We start from the raw sequence: 15,612 nt of genomic DNA, 5'->3' as shown, positions 1-15,612 counted from the left end.
AAAAAAATCCACAGATTCACTACCCTCTGACTAAAGAAATTTATCTTTATCTCCTTCCTAAAACAATGTCCTTTAATCCTAAGGCTATAACCTCTAGTCCTAGATTCTCCCACTGATGGAACGCAACATCCACTCTATCCAAGCCTTTCACTATTCTGTATGTTTCAGTGAGCTCCCCCCTCATTCTTCTCAAACTCCATCGAGTACAGGTCCAGTGCCGACAAACGCTCATCATATGTTAACCTACTCATTCCTGGGATCATTCTCGTAAACCTCCTCTGGACCCTCTCCAGAGTCAACACATATGGTGCCCAAAATTTCTCACAATATTCCAAATACGGCCTTACCAGTGCCTTATAGAGCCTCAGCATTACATCCCTATTTTTGTATACAAGCATCAAAAGGCATGAAGAGATATTACATTGGCCCAAAAATTTCTGCAATGATTGGAATAGTGATGTACCCTGAAAATTTACCATTTTGTGTGGCATTTTCTCACGGCTCACTTATATAGAACATAGAAGGGAATAGTCGCTTTGGCCCATGATATTTGTGCCGGCCAAGATGCTAGCACATCTGCCCACATGCAGTCTATGTCCCCTGCCTCCTCATGTGCCAGTTGAAATGTTGCTTTCCTATCTGCTTTCACCACCTAACTGGCAACATGCTCTAGATACCTACCACTGTCTGTATACTGTAAATTACCATAAATCTCCTTCAAACTTTCTCCTCTTGTTTTAAAGCAATGGCCTCTTGTAGACTCTAACTATCTCTCTGTCTTTGCCTCCCATAATTTTTCATATTTCTTTCAGCCTCCAGAGAAAGTTTTTTTATCCTACCTTATTACTAATGCTTGTTTATCCTATCCTTATTTCTAATGCTCTCTAATGCAGGCAATGTCCCTGCAAACGTTTAGTGCAGCTTCTCCAATGCCTTCACATCATTCATGTATGCAGAGTCCAGAATTGCATATAGTACTCCAAATCTAGCTGAACTACATTTTTTACTGCTGCAAGACGACATTGATGTTTATACTCAACACCCCAACAGAATATGGCAAGTATGCCGCCTTTACTACCCTTTCTACTTATGTTGCTGCTTTCAGCGAGCTATGAAATTGCATCACAAGATCACTTTGAACCTCATTGCACCTTAGGTCCTGCCATTTATTGTATACTTTTCTTATTTGAACTCCAAACGTGCAACACCTCATACCTTCTATGTCTGCATTAAAGTCCATCTGTCATTTCCCTGCCCATGTTTCTAGCTGATCTATACCCTGCTGAATCCTTCGACAACCTTTCTCACTAGCCACAACTTCATTTTTTATGTTATCTGCAGAATTTCTAATCGGCTCACAAACATTTTTGTCCAAATATGATCCTCGTGGAACACCATTGATCACGGACCTCTAATCAAAATAACGCACTACATAACTACCTTCTGTCTTCAATGGAAGGGCCAATTTTCAATCCAATCTACCAAGTCTCCATGTGCCCCAATCTTCTGGATTAGTTTACCCTGGGAGACTGTGGCAAAATCTTTGCTAAAGTATATGAATACAACATCCACTGCCATACTTACATCAGTCATCTTTGTGACCTCAAAATAACGTAATCAAGGTTGTAAAGCATGACCTTCCCCCATGCAAAGCCATGCTGACTATCCCTAATAGGCCTCTTTGATTTTCCAGGGTCAATCCTATCCTAAGATTATTTTCCAGTAATATTCCTACCAAACACATCAGTTTATAATTTCCTGGTTTATCTATATTGTCCTTCTTAAATAGAGGCACAAGACTGGTTATTTTCTTGTCCTCTGGGATCTAGCCTCTGGCTAAATTAGATAGAAAGATCTCTGTCAAGACCACAGCAATCGGTTTTCTTGTCTCTTCAAAAATTTGGGATGGATCCATCAGACCCAGAGGGGATGTGGGGTGGGGTGGGTGGGGGGGGGGGTCCTCGTCCACTTTAATGTTCTGTAAGATACCAACATCTCGTTGTTGATAACAAAATTCCCTAGGATGTTAGTATACCCCACCCTGATTTTGCTATTCTCAAATCCTTCTATTCGGTGAATACTGATGAAAGGTACTTGTTTAGTACCTTGCCCTCTTTCTCTGGCCTCACGCATAAATTCCCTCCTTTGTCCTTGAGTGGTCTTAGCACTTTCGGCAAGAGTTCCTGAATTCAAAATTATGCATAGATGTCAATGAGAAGCAGCAAAATGCACTTAGTATATTCATTTAATTTTGTCATTTTAACCAATCATGTTTTATGGAATCATTATAGCACAGAGGGAAACATTTGGCCATTGAATCAATGTAAACTGGCAGAAATTGACTAAACCTTGAATCCTGTTTTAATCATATTTGCCTATTGATGTAAAATAAAGTGATTTTGAGAATAGATGTTCCCTCCAACTTGTACTGCATCAAGAGACAATTAGAGCTCTGGATTTTCAGAAGAATATTGCACAATACTTAACATCAGGAAGAAATTGTAGAAGTAGCAGAGAAAACAAGCATACAAAAGTTTCAAAGTATTTCAAAGATTACTCTTTTTTCAATTACAGTGTCTCCGAGTGTGAGAAGTGATTCAGTACAAATAATATTTGCATTTGCACTATATTAAACCTTCAAAACTATGAGCTCTGATCTGTTAAACCAGGTAAATCTTTCAATGGAGAATCTGTAGAATCATGAAAATAACTGGATTGTGCAGCCATTAGTGATATCACCAGCATTAATTTGAAAAGATAATTAAAGTTTAGTTATGGATGCACAAGATTGATCAGAACCAATAATCATAGGTTACAAAATTCAATCTTGTAGAGATTAGGTGGAAAATAAAATGGCTATTAAGTGATGCAGAAGAATAAGTACAGTTCAATGATTATGTGAAATACAGTATGTTTGGTTAAAAAGAAGTTCCAGAGGGACATAATTTTGAAGTGAATTTTATCATGCAAGTAGAATTGAGCAATGTATCTCTGAGTCCAAATCTAAATTCCCAACTAATCTGTTATAGTCATGATAATGCTTAAACATATCCGATTCAGATTAAATCAGATTAGTTTATTGTCATATACACCAAGGTGCAGTGAAATTCCTTCTTCATATGAAGTTCAGGGAAAATAGATTAAAAACAGTCAGGATAAACATGACAATAAATACAATGAGTGCAAAACAGCAGAATGATGCAAGATTGTAGTGCAATCCAAGTAGTGCAAAAAAAAAATTAAGGTACAGTAATGGAATGAGGTCGCATTGAGAATAAGAGATTGGGGCAGCATCTTCCGAAAGTAGATGCAAAAGAGGTGATTTGTTCAGAAATCTGATAGTAGTAGGTAAGAAATCGTTCCTAAGTCTGGCCATGCAGTCTTTCAAACTTCTGCCACTTCTCACAGAAGCTAGAGGAGAGATACGGGAATGGCTAGGGTGCTAGGCATCCTTGGTGTTACTTACAGCCTTCTGATACATTACACCATGAAGATCGTCTGTATGGAAGGAAGTAATGATTTGGACTGGGATGTGTTCGCCACTCTCCGCAGGTTCAGGTGGCCAAGAGTAAAGCAGTTGCCATACCAGGCTGGGGTGCACTCATCAAGATACCTTCTATCGTGCACCTGGAAAAGGTTGAGAGAATACTTGTGGACAAGCTGAATCTTCTCGGATGCCCAAAAAAGTGAATATGACGATGCAATTTCTTGATCACCACATCAATGCGAAGGGACCACGTTTGGCTGTTTTGTGATGTGGATGCCTCGGAACCTGAAATTATGATGACCGGGTTCACTCTCTGGCTTCCTTAAGTCAATGCCAACTCTTTCAACATGTTGACATTAGGGGCTAGCTTGTTGTTTTGATGCTGTGACACAAGGTTCTTGATTTCTTTCATGTACTTCATCTCAAAATTGTTAGTGATCTGGCTGCCAACAATGGTATCATCGGCAAATTTAAAGATAAAGTAGGTGTTGTACTTGGTCATGCAGTCGTAGGCATATGGGAAATAAAGCAAGGGAATGAGCACTCAATCCTGAGAAACACCAGTGTTGAAGGTCAGCGTGGAGGAAATGTTATGGCCAACTTTAAATGACTGAGATCCACCGGTCAGGAGGTTTTCTTACTGTCAAGGTGATTCAGAGCTGAATGCACTCTAGGGAGATGGAATCCTTTGTGGACCTGATTTTCCTGCATGCAAATTCCAAGGAGTCTAGATTGCCCAGAAGACTGGCAAGATGTGGTCAATTACTAATATATCAAAGCTCTTCATGATGGTTATGTTAGAGCTACGGGGCAAAAGGCATTGAGATCGGTTACATTATATTTTGTGGAGACTGGAATGTTTGAGGTTTCCTTGAAGCAGATGAGAACATGCTGAGCAAAAAGGTGACTAAATGGGTGTTGCTTAGACCAGAGAATAATTAGAACTATCCCCACATTTTAATGCTCTTATTCTTTTCCATATCTCTACATGGCTTTAGGTAGCACAAGCTCACAATTTGCTGATGAGCCAGAGCAAGTTTAGGAAATGCTGAGTTGGGCTGAGGAAGTTAGTTGAATGCCACAGTAAGCATACATAAAGGGTTCACAGATTCATGAGGAAACCACAAAGATAAATTGGTTTTGATGAGAGAATTGAAATGCAAGGACAATAAGCGAGTTTGGTATTCCGAAAAACGCAAGGAATCATTTGTCAAAGGTCAAGAGCGATAAAAGCTCTCGGCAGTCATGCCGTGGCATGTACACAGACCAGCGCCTCATCTGCAGCCGGGACCGAACACGGGTCTCTGGCCCCGCAACCGTTGCCGAACTGCCACAGGACCATCCCCATCCCCTCCCGAGTGCCCCCCCACCTTGTCCGGGGACGACCAGAGATGTCGGGTGTCCGACGGGAGCGGCGCCCCCAGGCCCACAGCCAGCGCGGAGAAGCAGCACTAAATCCAGCTCAACTCTGCTTGTCTCGCCGGGTTAACCTACAGCCTGCCTGGACTGACGGGACACCAGCCCGGAACCGTGAAGTTAGCACTGCTTCTCCTCGCTGGTTGTAAGCCTGGGTTGTCGTTCCCGTAAGTCCAGGCAGGGCTGTAGGTTAACCCGGCGGGACAGGCAGAGTTGAGCTGGATTTAGCACTGCTTCTCTGCGCTGGCCGTAAGCCTGTGCTGTCATTCCTGTAAGTCCAGGCAGGGCTGGTAGGTTAACCCAGCGAGGAAGGCAGAGTTGAGCTGGATTTAGAGCTGCTTCTCAGCACTGGCTGTGAGCCTGTGGGCACCGCTCCCATCTGATTCGCGACATCTCTGGCCACCGGAGTGATTGCGGCGCCGGAGATCCGGATTCGGTACTGAGAGCGGATGAGGCGCAGGTTTGTGTGCATGCCGTGGCACGGCTGCCGATAGAGTTTTTTGCTTGTGACCTATGACCTGAGCATGCGCAGTCAGAATACCGAACTCACTTATTTTCATGCGACAGGGAAAGCGAAGAGCGTTTTTAATGTAGATTTTATTTCATCATTTTATTTCATGATTATCAAGGAAAATGAATTATTCCACTATTACTACCACTCCTCTTCAAATTACACACAAGTGACTGGGTTAAATCTGGTTAAAAGTATGAGTTGCCCTTATGTTCCTGACACTTTTGGCAATGCCTTTTTGAATTGCTGTAAGTTGCATCAATGCTTTTTGGAATGAATGTTCTTTAAAAATCCTCAAAGGGTATGATTAAATATTCATTCACTTCGTACTTACATATTCTGCACAGAAAACTTTGACACGAAGAAGAACCAACTAACCCGCCAGGGTTTCATGGAATTGAACTTGATGGAAGCTAATGATCAGAAAGGTGATCCAGCAGATCTCTGGGTAACACTTGAATCAATGGGTTACAATAGAGCATTGGAAATGCAAGAGGTATAGATGTTCATTTTAATTAATTACAGAAGTTCCTAACAACTAGAAAATTATAAATGTAGAACATTTGAGGATATTTTACCTCAAATACTTTAGGTATATACTGATTCTGGAATCAGTTGTTTCTAGGTTTATGTAAGAATAAATCTTTTTTTTAGAAAATGTATTTCAGGTTATGATGTACTTGTACTGCGGAAGGGTTATTGGCCTAAAATGTTAAACATAGAGCAAGACAGTACGGCAATGGGAATGTTTGTGCCATCCATGATGCCAAGTTAAACTGATCTACCTGTCCATGATCCATATCCCTCTATTCCCTGCACTTCCATCTAAAAATCTCTTAAAAAACCATTATCGTATCTGTCTCTCCTAGCAATGTGTTCCAAGTTCCCACTCCTCTGTGTGAAAAAAACACTTGCCCTACACATCTCCATTAAAGTTTCCCCTTCTCACCGTATAACTCGGCTCTCTAGTATGGGACATTTCCACACTGGGAAAAAGGTTCTGACTATCTACCCTATCTATGCCTCTCATAATTTTATATACTTCTATCAAGTCTCCCCTCAACCTCCGATTTTCCAGAGAATCTTCCCCTGTGCCCCTGGATGCTACCTGTTCTGCTGAGTACTTCTTGTATTTTGTTGTTTGGTAATGTGCTGATGTATTTTCTTAATTCATACTTTCAACTAAGTGCCCCTAACAAATACAGGCACATTTATGCTGAGCTTCCAGCCTCAACTGCAACTAAAAAAGCATATTGTCTAATTGTCCTATCATTTGTTTATTCAGATTTCCAATACGTATATTTTCATGATCATAGCTTGTAACTAATATCATCTTCCCCCCCCCTTCATAGAAACTCATCCACAAATGAACCCAATCTTCAAATTATGTTTTGTCTCCAGTTCCACACCTGTTTGTGCCTGTGCTTTCATCCAATTATGTCGTTGCTCTGTGATTCTCTTCATCAACACACTTTCTTTTCTCCTTCTTTCTTAAAATCTAGATCCAGCCAAGCTTTTGGCCTCCCTTTTTAATATCTCCTCCTGTGGGTCAGTTTCAATTTATATAAATAAGCTTCTGTTAAGAGACTTTTGGATGTTTTCTAATATTAAAGCATTATATAAATGATTTAGCTACTTCAGTATATTGGTGTCATATCTTATTTCTCATTAAACAATGTAATTTTGTCTGTATAGGTTTGCCCATTTATGGTTGATATCTATGCAGAGGATTGCAAACTTAAGCTGACACCAATCGGTCTGGAATCGACTGGGAGTCTCCTCGATTCAGTTATTTGCAAAACTGTCATGAGAAAAGGTGAACCAAAAGCTATTAAAGGTTACAACCCTTTAGTGATTTACACTTACAAGACTGAAACACTGATCACTTCAGTTGTTGAAAATAAGGTATGTATATTTTTTAAATAATTTAAACCATTTCTGTTAATTTGTAGCATCTATACATTTTGACTGTGTTTAATTCAAATTGAAATTATAGAAACTTTTAGGTTCATGTTTATTTTGGAGAATGTAATCCCAAATCCTGTTTGCTTAAGGTAAAATACTGTGTCCTCCTATATTCCAAATCACAGCGCACAGCTTGCTGAGGTAGGTAGCGAATGCCATAATTTATTGGTTGAAGACCCCACCTGCAAAGCTGCCAAGCTGATTTACTCTTCTTAGTATCACAAAACAGCTGTGGGCATCGAATACAGTAAAGGCATGGCATGCCCCATAATTAGCTGTGCTTTGTCTAAGCTGCTTGAGTACAGATGTACCAATGATGTTATTGGTACAACAAGAGGACGATTGTCACGGTTCAGGGGAATTTGAATTGGGACTCGGAGGAGAGGAAAGGGGGGGGGTGGTTGTTGAAGTTTGCTGGAGGGAAGGATAACAAATTCAATTTCTGAAATTTTGACACGCATGCAAATTGAGATTGTGAAGCACACAATTACCATTACCGCCAAGGACATGGCCAATTTCCCCATTCAAAAGCTAGAAGATTTCAACTCTTGCAAGCTTCCCTACCAAGGCGACTCCAATACCTGCAAGCTGGACTGATTCAATTACCCCATCCCACCCCCCTCTGATTAGCCATCAATCATTAAGAGGCAACACCGTGACACAACGGTAAAGCTGTTGCGCCAGAGACCCAGGTTCGATCTTGACTACGGGTGTTGTCTGTACGGAGTTTGTACGTTCTCCCTGTGACCGTGTTGGTTTTCTCCCACACACCAAAGACGTACAGGTTTGTAGTTTAAATGGCTTTGGTATAATTGTAAAATATTCCTGGTGTGTATGATTGAACTATTGTATGAGGTGATCGCTTGTCAGACGGAGGGCCTGTTTCCACACTGTATCTCTAAAGTCTAAATTCATTAACTTGAATTGCCAAAAATGTTCAGCATTTTCCCTATTTATATCATAAATCCATTAATTTATTTCATTTTGTTCATTTTTGATAACACTTAGTCCTTTTGTACTTTTTTTTCAGTCTGAAAACAAAGTCATCATTCATATCAATAATGAGAATAGTAAGAACTGTGTCAGTAGTCGGGGACTTCGTACTTTTGCAATGGAAGTATCACCAAGGACAACTATGGTCAGTTGAATGTGCACAATTAGAATCAGAGCGTACTCATAGAGTTTGTAGTTCTGTAACATACCATCAAATCAAACTGTCTGTAATTCCTCTGTTCCTGGCACCAATGAGATAGGTAACATACTTCCCATACATAGAGAGAGCTGTATAAATAACTAGACCAATTGCAGACCCGTTGGGTCTGTTCCCCCAACGTGCGGTTGTGGGGGGGGAGGCGGCCTGCAGCGTCACACACACTAACTACCCCCCCCCCACACGCTAATTACCCCCCTTGATATTATATTAATATTATTAATTTGCTCCTTTAACCCCATAAGCATCCTATCTACTGACGCATAGCCCCCAACTTGCAGTCACATCTAGAGAGGGGGGGCGGGGGTAGATAGTGAGGGCAGAGAGAGAAGGGGCAGAGACAGATAGAGAGGCTGAGAGCGAGAGAGAGGGGCAAGAGGGAGAGGGGGTGGAGGGGAGGAGAAGAGGGAGGGTGGGTGAGGGGGGAAAAGTGGGGGAGGAGGGGGGGAGAGGGAGGGGAGAGAAAGAGAGGGGGAGAGAAAGAGGGGGAGGGGAGAGAAAGGAGAGGGGGGCTGAGGGAGGGAGAGAGGGGGGGTGGGGGGGGTGGAGGGAAGGGGGTAGGAGAGTGTGGAGAGTGCCTTTTTAGGATGGGGGAGGAGGAGGAGAAAACAAGAGGGAGAAGAGGGGGGGGGTGGGGGGGAGAGAAAGAGAGCCATTTGAGGAGAGAGAGTGCCTTTTTTTTCAACCCAAACTCCACAAACAACCATTTGCAGGCAGTGCCTTTTTACTTCAAAACAACCATATTTTCATTTTCAAACCACATTAAGGTCACTCACAGTTGAGTAGACATGTGTTATTCAGAGCACAGACAGACGTGACCTCCATCTTGCAGAGACTGAATGAGGCACACCACTTCCTGGTTTTATAGTCCCTCCCCCTCCCTCCAGCAGGGGCAGCAGAGAGAATGGTGATTTTTTAAAAATCATTAATATCTCTCTGATTTTTCATCGATGGGAAAAATCCTCTGGTCTGGTCTAGGAAAGCAGACGTGGGCTCTGAGCAAGATGGCCAAAAATGACGGCCGTAGGTGGAGGCGTTCTCTCGGAAATCGCAGCACAGTGGGATATTAAAAAATATCCCACTGTAAATCGCAGCACAGCTAGATATTAAAAAATACAGGGTTAAGAACCAGGGATAAGGCTGATATTAATTGAACAGGTACTTTGGATCTGTCTTCACTAAGGAGGACACAAACAATCTTCCTGATATAGTAGTGGCCAGAGGATCTGGGGTGACGGAGGAACTGAAAGAAATCCACATTAGGTAGGAAATGGTGTTGGGCAGACTGATGGGACTGACGACTGATAAATCCCCAGGGCCTGATGGTCTGCATCCCAGGGTACTTAAGGAAGTTGCTCTAGAAATCGTGGATGCATTGGTGATAATTTTCCAATGTTCTATAGACTCGGGATCAGTTCCGGTGGATTGGAGGGTAGCTAATGTTATCCCACTTTTTAAGAAAGGCGGGAGAGAGAAAACGGAATTATAGACCAGTTAGCCTGACATCGGTGGTGGGGAAGTTGCTGGAGTCAATTATAAAAGATGAAATAGCCGCACATTTGGATAGCAGTAACAGGATCGGTCCGATTCAGCATGGATTTACGAAGGGGAAATCATGCTTGACTAATCTTCTGGAATTTTTTGAGGATGTAATTAGGAAAATGGACAAGGGAGAGTCAGTGGATGTAGTGTACCTGGACTTTCAGAAAGCATTTGATAAAGTCCCACATAGGAGATTAGTGGGCAAAATTAGGGCACATGGTATTGGGGTTAAGTGCTGACATAGATAGAAAATTGGTTGTCAGACAGGAAACAAAGAGTAGGGATTAACGTGTACCTTTCAGAATGGCAGGCAGTGACTAGTGGGGAACCTCAAGGCTCGGTGCTGGGACCACAGCTATTTACAATATACATCAATGATTTGGATGAAGGGATTCAAAGTAACATTAGCAAATTTGCAGATGACACAAAACTTGGTGGCAGTGTGAACTGTGAGGAGGATGCTATGAGAATGCAGGGTGACTTGGACAGGTTGGGGGAGTGGACAGATGCATGGCAGATGAAGTTTAATGTGGATAAATGTGAGGTTATTGACTTTGGTAAAAGGCAGATTACTATCTAACTGGCGTCAAGTTGGGAAAAGGGGAAGTACAACGGGACCTGGGGGTTCTTGTTCATCAGTCTATGAAAGTAAGCACGCAGTGAAGAAAGCGAATGGCATGTTGGCCTTTATAACAAGAGGAGTTGAGTATAGGAGCAAAGAGGTCCTTCTGCAGTTGTACAGAGCCCTAGTGAGACCACACCTGAAATATTGTGTGCAGTTTTGGTCCCCTAATTTGAGGAAGGACTTTCTTGCTATTGATGGAGTGCAGCGTAGGTTTACAAGGTTAATTCCCGGGATGGCGGGACTGTCATATGCTGAGAGAATGGAGTGGCTGGGCTTGTACACTCTGGAGTTTAGCAGGATGAGAGGGCATCTTATTGAAACATATAAGATTGTTAAGGGTTTGGACACGCTAGAGGCAGAAAACATGTTCCCGATGTTGGGGGAGTCCAGAACCAGGGGCTACAGTTCAAGAATAAGGGGTAAGCCATTTAAAGGGAGATGAGGAAACACTTTTTCTCACGGAGAGTTTTGAGTCTGTGGAATTCTCTGCCTCTGTGGAGGCCGGTTCTCTGGATACTTACAAAAGAGAGCTAGATAGGGCTCTTAAAGATAGCGGATATGGGGATATGGGGAGAAGGCAGGAATGAGGTACATTGGGGATGATCATCCATGATCACATTGAATGGCGGTGCTGGCTCGAAGGGCCGAATGGCCTACTCCTGCACCTATTGTCTATAATCATGCAATTTGATGTAATATTTCCTATGTATGGATCCTACAATATAGTCCCACCTTTGTGCTGACAAATTCTTCCTGGACAAACAAACAGATGATTGAACATTTCATTTCAATATTTATGGAAGTTGTTGGTATATTGTCTATGCAATGATATTGATTGCTCTTGAAAATTATTTATTTGAAGCAAACTATTTCAAACTATCCTGAGTCACTTTAGTAATCTAATTTTTGTCTTTCACTAGTAATTTATTCAAAAGAATCAGTTAATCATGCACTTATTGTGATATTAATATTACATTATACACTAAATAACAAAGTGCCAAATCTACATGGTAGGAACAAAGAAAGAATATGTGCCATTATAATACTATATATACTTTATAGGCTGTTAACAACTGGAAGAGTACATTTGTTGGGAAATTAAAGAGAGGAGCAAGGAGTGTGAAGATGTGATAATGGAGGACTGCAAGTCTCCTATTATAGACTAAATTGTGATCATTTAAAGGACTAAATAGGAAGAAGAATTTATTAAATGTGTTCTTAAGAACATTCTTGATCAGTTCAATGTTATTGGTTTTTGGTCTAGGAATTGAGCTGAGTCAAGTGGAATTAGTATCACTGTGGAATATTTAGGAAATACTGATCTTGATATCAGTAGCTATGGTAAATCACAATGAACTGCATAAAGTTCTCCAAAAAATAATTGCAAGCTGAGTGAAATTCGAAACAAAGATTGGCAAACACAAGGGTAATTGAAAAATTGGGTGTTTTTAAACAAAAATTCACGTACATTCCTACAAGGGGAAAAGTAGGGCAACAAAGGCAATGGTTTCTGGATGATGATGATGGTGGGAGCTATAGCGAGCGATATACAGAGCGAGCATGTATAGGAATCGAATGTAACCCTTTGGAAGGAACATTTTGGCAAATGCACATTTACATTCACGTGGCATTGATGTGCTTGCTGATAGTTAGTCGCCATTTCGCCCGTTTTAAAATTCACCTTAACATCGTTCTGACTAACCCATCTGCCCAACAAAGTTGCTTTATTTAGCATGGCAATACTCTTTGCAATATCAGTACTTCTAAATAATTGTATCTCAACTATCTCAATTCTGAGGAGAAGTAATCCTATCTTTTTTTGGTATCTCGATTTCTGTGGGTTGTTTATCCTTTTTACAGTATTCCACTTGTCAAGTGATATATTCTTCATTTCTGATCTTGCATAAATAAGAATGCATATAACATGGATTAATTTTCCAGCCCTACATCATGCATTCATAAATCACATAATTCAAATAGTTAATTTTCTCTCAAAATCATTTGTGATGATAATTGCATAATATAATTTTAACTGAATATCTATGTCAGTTTTTGTATTTACAAAATGCTGTACAGATGGCTGGGAAAACTAATAATTGTGTTATTTCAATCAAACTCACAGCTGTTGTGATAAACAGGTTACTAAAACTAGCCTATGTGGCAAGTGGTATATTGCTATATCTTAGGTGTCCAAATGACAAAATTATGATTATATTCAGATAACTAGTTTAATATAAGACCATCCACTAAGTCTCACAGTTTACTCGGTGGTTACAAAATTGTTGAATATGTGATGTGAATCACCCTGGAAAGTAACGATTCATCTTCAATAAACAGAGGAGTGTTTTGCTTTCTATTTATCAATTGGGAAGATTTAAACCTTTTAGCTGTAGTGGTTTTGAGCAACCCATTCAATTGATAGGAGAGGCTTACAGTCACTATATATTAATATTTTTTTTTATTTTTAATAGTGTAGAAGACGCAGCAGGATTTTTTGTGGTTAGTGTAGTCTTGCCCCATTAAAACTACCTTTTACAACAAAGAATCCCCAACCCAAGGTTCTGTAAAGTGTTATATGTATAAATATCAATTCCTTTATCATTGTGATTTCAAACTTTGCTCACATCAATATCTCTAATTGAACATTTCAAACTCTGATTATTGCATATTGATCAATATAATAACTGGGTTAGTTTTCCTCTCTCTTACTCAGATAGAATGAAGAGAGCAATTCCAATGTTTTAAATGATATGTTGGCTGGGATCAGCCAATATGCAATGGAGCGTAGAAAGATTAACATTGGAAGGATTGTGGAGACATTATTAACAGTATTTTTTGTGTCCACCCCTATGTCACCATAACAGAATAAAATGGGATTATTAATTTTAGTATTTCTGTTATATGTAGGTTTGTCAACATGTGATGCCCATTGATGAAAGGCTAGAGTGGATTTACAGCTGCACAGAAAGCATTGTGACCTGAAACAATGTGCAGGAAAAGAGCTGCATTATAGAGCTGCATTAGAACGCATCTGTGTGCCAATGTTCTTTTATGCAAAGTGTTCAAGTCAAATTGTCGCTATTTTGTGCCTTTTAATGCATTTTTAATTGATCTAATTTATTTGCTGGCTAAATGTTTTTTATAATCTAGTTCTATGGAATATCCATTTATAAGTGAAGGGGAATTATTGATGTTGATTTGTGAAATCATGCTGTGCAAGAAATACTTTTTTTAGGGAAGCTATGAGAAATCACTGCATATGATATATTGTTTTCATTATGTGTGTTTGTGAGAGCTATCTTAATTACAGAAGCACAAGACCTACAAAAATGAATTAGAACTAAGTAGCCGAAAAGCATAGGCATTGGAGAGCGACATTGGAGCATAACTCGCAACCAGATGGTCTCCCAGCCGTCCATCAATCCAGCCCATCTGCTACTGCTAAAATATATTTTATCGGGATTGTGTCCAGGCCACCAGATGCAGTATCTCGTGTTTGCAAAGCACTTGTCATACCAAAACTGAAACTAATATTCCATTATGTCACACAACATGCCTTCTTCTAAAGTGCAAATGGATGAGGCAGTGCCATATTTAAAAAGAAACATTTGGACAGTTACATGAATATGAAAGGTTTAGAAGTGTCATGAATAAAAAAGGTTTTGGAGAGATATGGGCCAAACACAGGCAAATGGACTAGCTTAGATGAGGCATCTTGGTTGGCAAGGAAGAGTTGGGCCTTTTTCCCCAGCTATATAACTCTATGTAATCATGGCAGCCTGATATAAAACGGCCCAAGTTCAATCTTGTCTCTGTGTGGATCCTCTAGTTCTCTGATTTCCTTCCACCTTCCAAAGATACGTGGGTTGATAGGTAAATTTCCCTCAATGTGCAGGTGAGAGGTAGAGTCTGGGTGAAGTTGATGGAGAATGTGGGGAGAATAAAATGGGGTTAATGTAGAATTAGTGTAAATGAATGGGTGGCACAACAGTAGTGTTGCTGCCTCAGTGCCAGAGACATGGGTTCAATCTTGACTATGGGTTCTGTCTGTACAGAATTTGAATACGTTCTCCCTGTGACCGCGTAAGTTTTCTCCAGGTGCACCGGTTTCCTCACACATTATAAAGATTACAGATTTGTACGTTAATTGGCAAGTAAGTTGTAAAATTGTACCTAGTGTGTGTAGGATTGTGTACAGGGAGATTGCTGGTCGGCGCAGACTTGGTGGGCCAAAGGGCCCGTTTCCACGCAGTACCTCTAAAGTCTAAAGTCTAAAAAATGGTTGATGGCTGGCACAGACTCTGACTGAAAGGCCTGTTTCAATGCAGTACCTTTCTATGACTATTACACGTAGACAAGGAAGCAAGTTACATTTTAGAATTGTGTTTTTAATGTGGTGGTGGGGGGGATGGGGCAAGAGAACTGGGGGAGCGAGCAGATATATACACAAAAAAGCTGGAGATACTCAGCGGGTGCAGCAGCATCTATGGACCGAAGGAAATAGGCAACGTTTCGGGCCGAAACCCTTCTTCAGACGTTAGACATTAAAGACATGCTGAATAATGTTGTTTAGAGATTAAACATATTGAATATAAAGTTAAAATATGTTTGTGATAAGATCAGCATCATCTTTAATTATTAACTTAAAATAATGTCATAGAATTCTGGTTCATAATCTTTACAAACAAACTGATGTGGTTTTCAATGTGGCATAATAAAATAAAGTAATTAATGTATGCAGTACGAAAAACTGTTATGTCATTGTCTTTCAGGCAGTATAAACTAATTCCTGCATTCCCTTGTGCACATCAAAGCTCCGGATACTGTATTCCCTGCTCTGTATCCATACTCCTTTT

At 40.5% G+C, this 15,612-nt stretch overlaps 1 protein-coding gene across 2 annotated transcripts in view; it reads left to right on the top strand.

The window, feature by feature from the left end:
• efcab7 (EF-hand calcium binding domain 7) overlaps window positions 1–15,195 on the top strand; it is a 59,642-nt gene extending 44,447 nt beyond the window's left edge. For both annotated transcript variants that reach the window (XM_055642084.1, XM_055642082.1), the window contains exons 11-14: window positions 5,762–5,910; window positions 7,110–7,319; window positions 8,410–8,517; window positions 13,664–15,195. In XM_055642084.1, the coding sequence (XP_055498059.1) occupies window positions 5,762–5,910; window positions 7,110–7,319; window positions 8,410–8,517; window positions 13,664–13,738 (542 nt within the window). In that variant the 3' untranslated portion in view covers window positions 13,739–15,195. The remainder of the gene's footprint in view (window positions 1–5,761; window positions 5,911–7,109; window positions 7,320–8,409; window positions 8,518–13,663) is intronic.
• Window positions 15,196–15,612: the final 417 nt, after the last annotated feature.

The sequence above is a fragment of the Leucoraja erinacea genome, chromosome 10 (genome assembly GCF_028641065.1).
Source record: "Leucoraja erinacea ecotype New England chromosome 10, Leri_hhj_1, whole genome shotgun sequence".
Lineage (NCBI taxonomy): Eukaryota > Metazoa > Chordata > Chondrichthyes > Rajiformes > Rajidae > Leucoraja > Leucoraja erinaceus.
The sequence above is the reverse complement of the archived record's forward strand: the minus strand, read 5'-3'. Positions and strand labels throughout refer to the sequence as shown.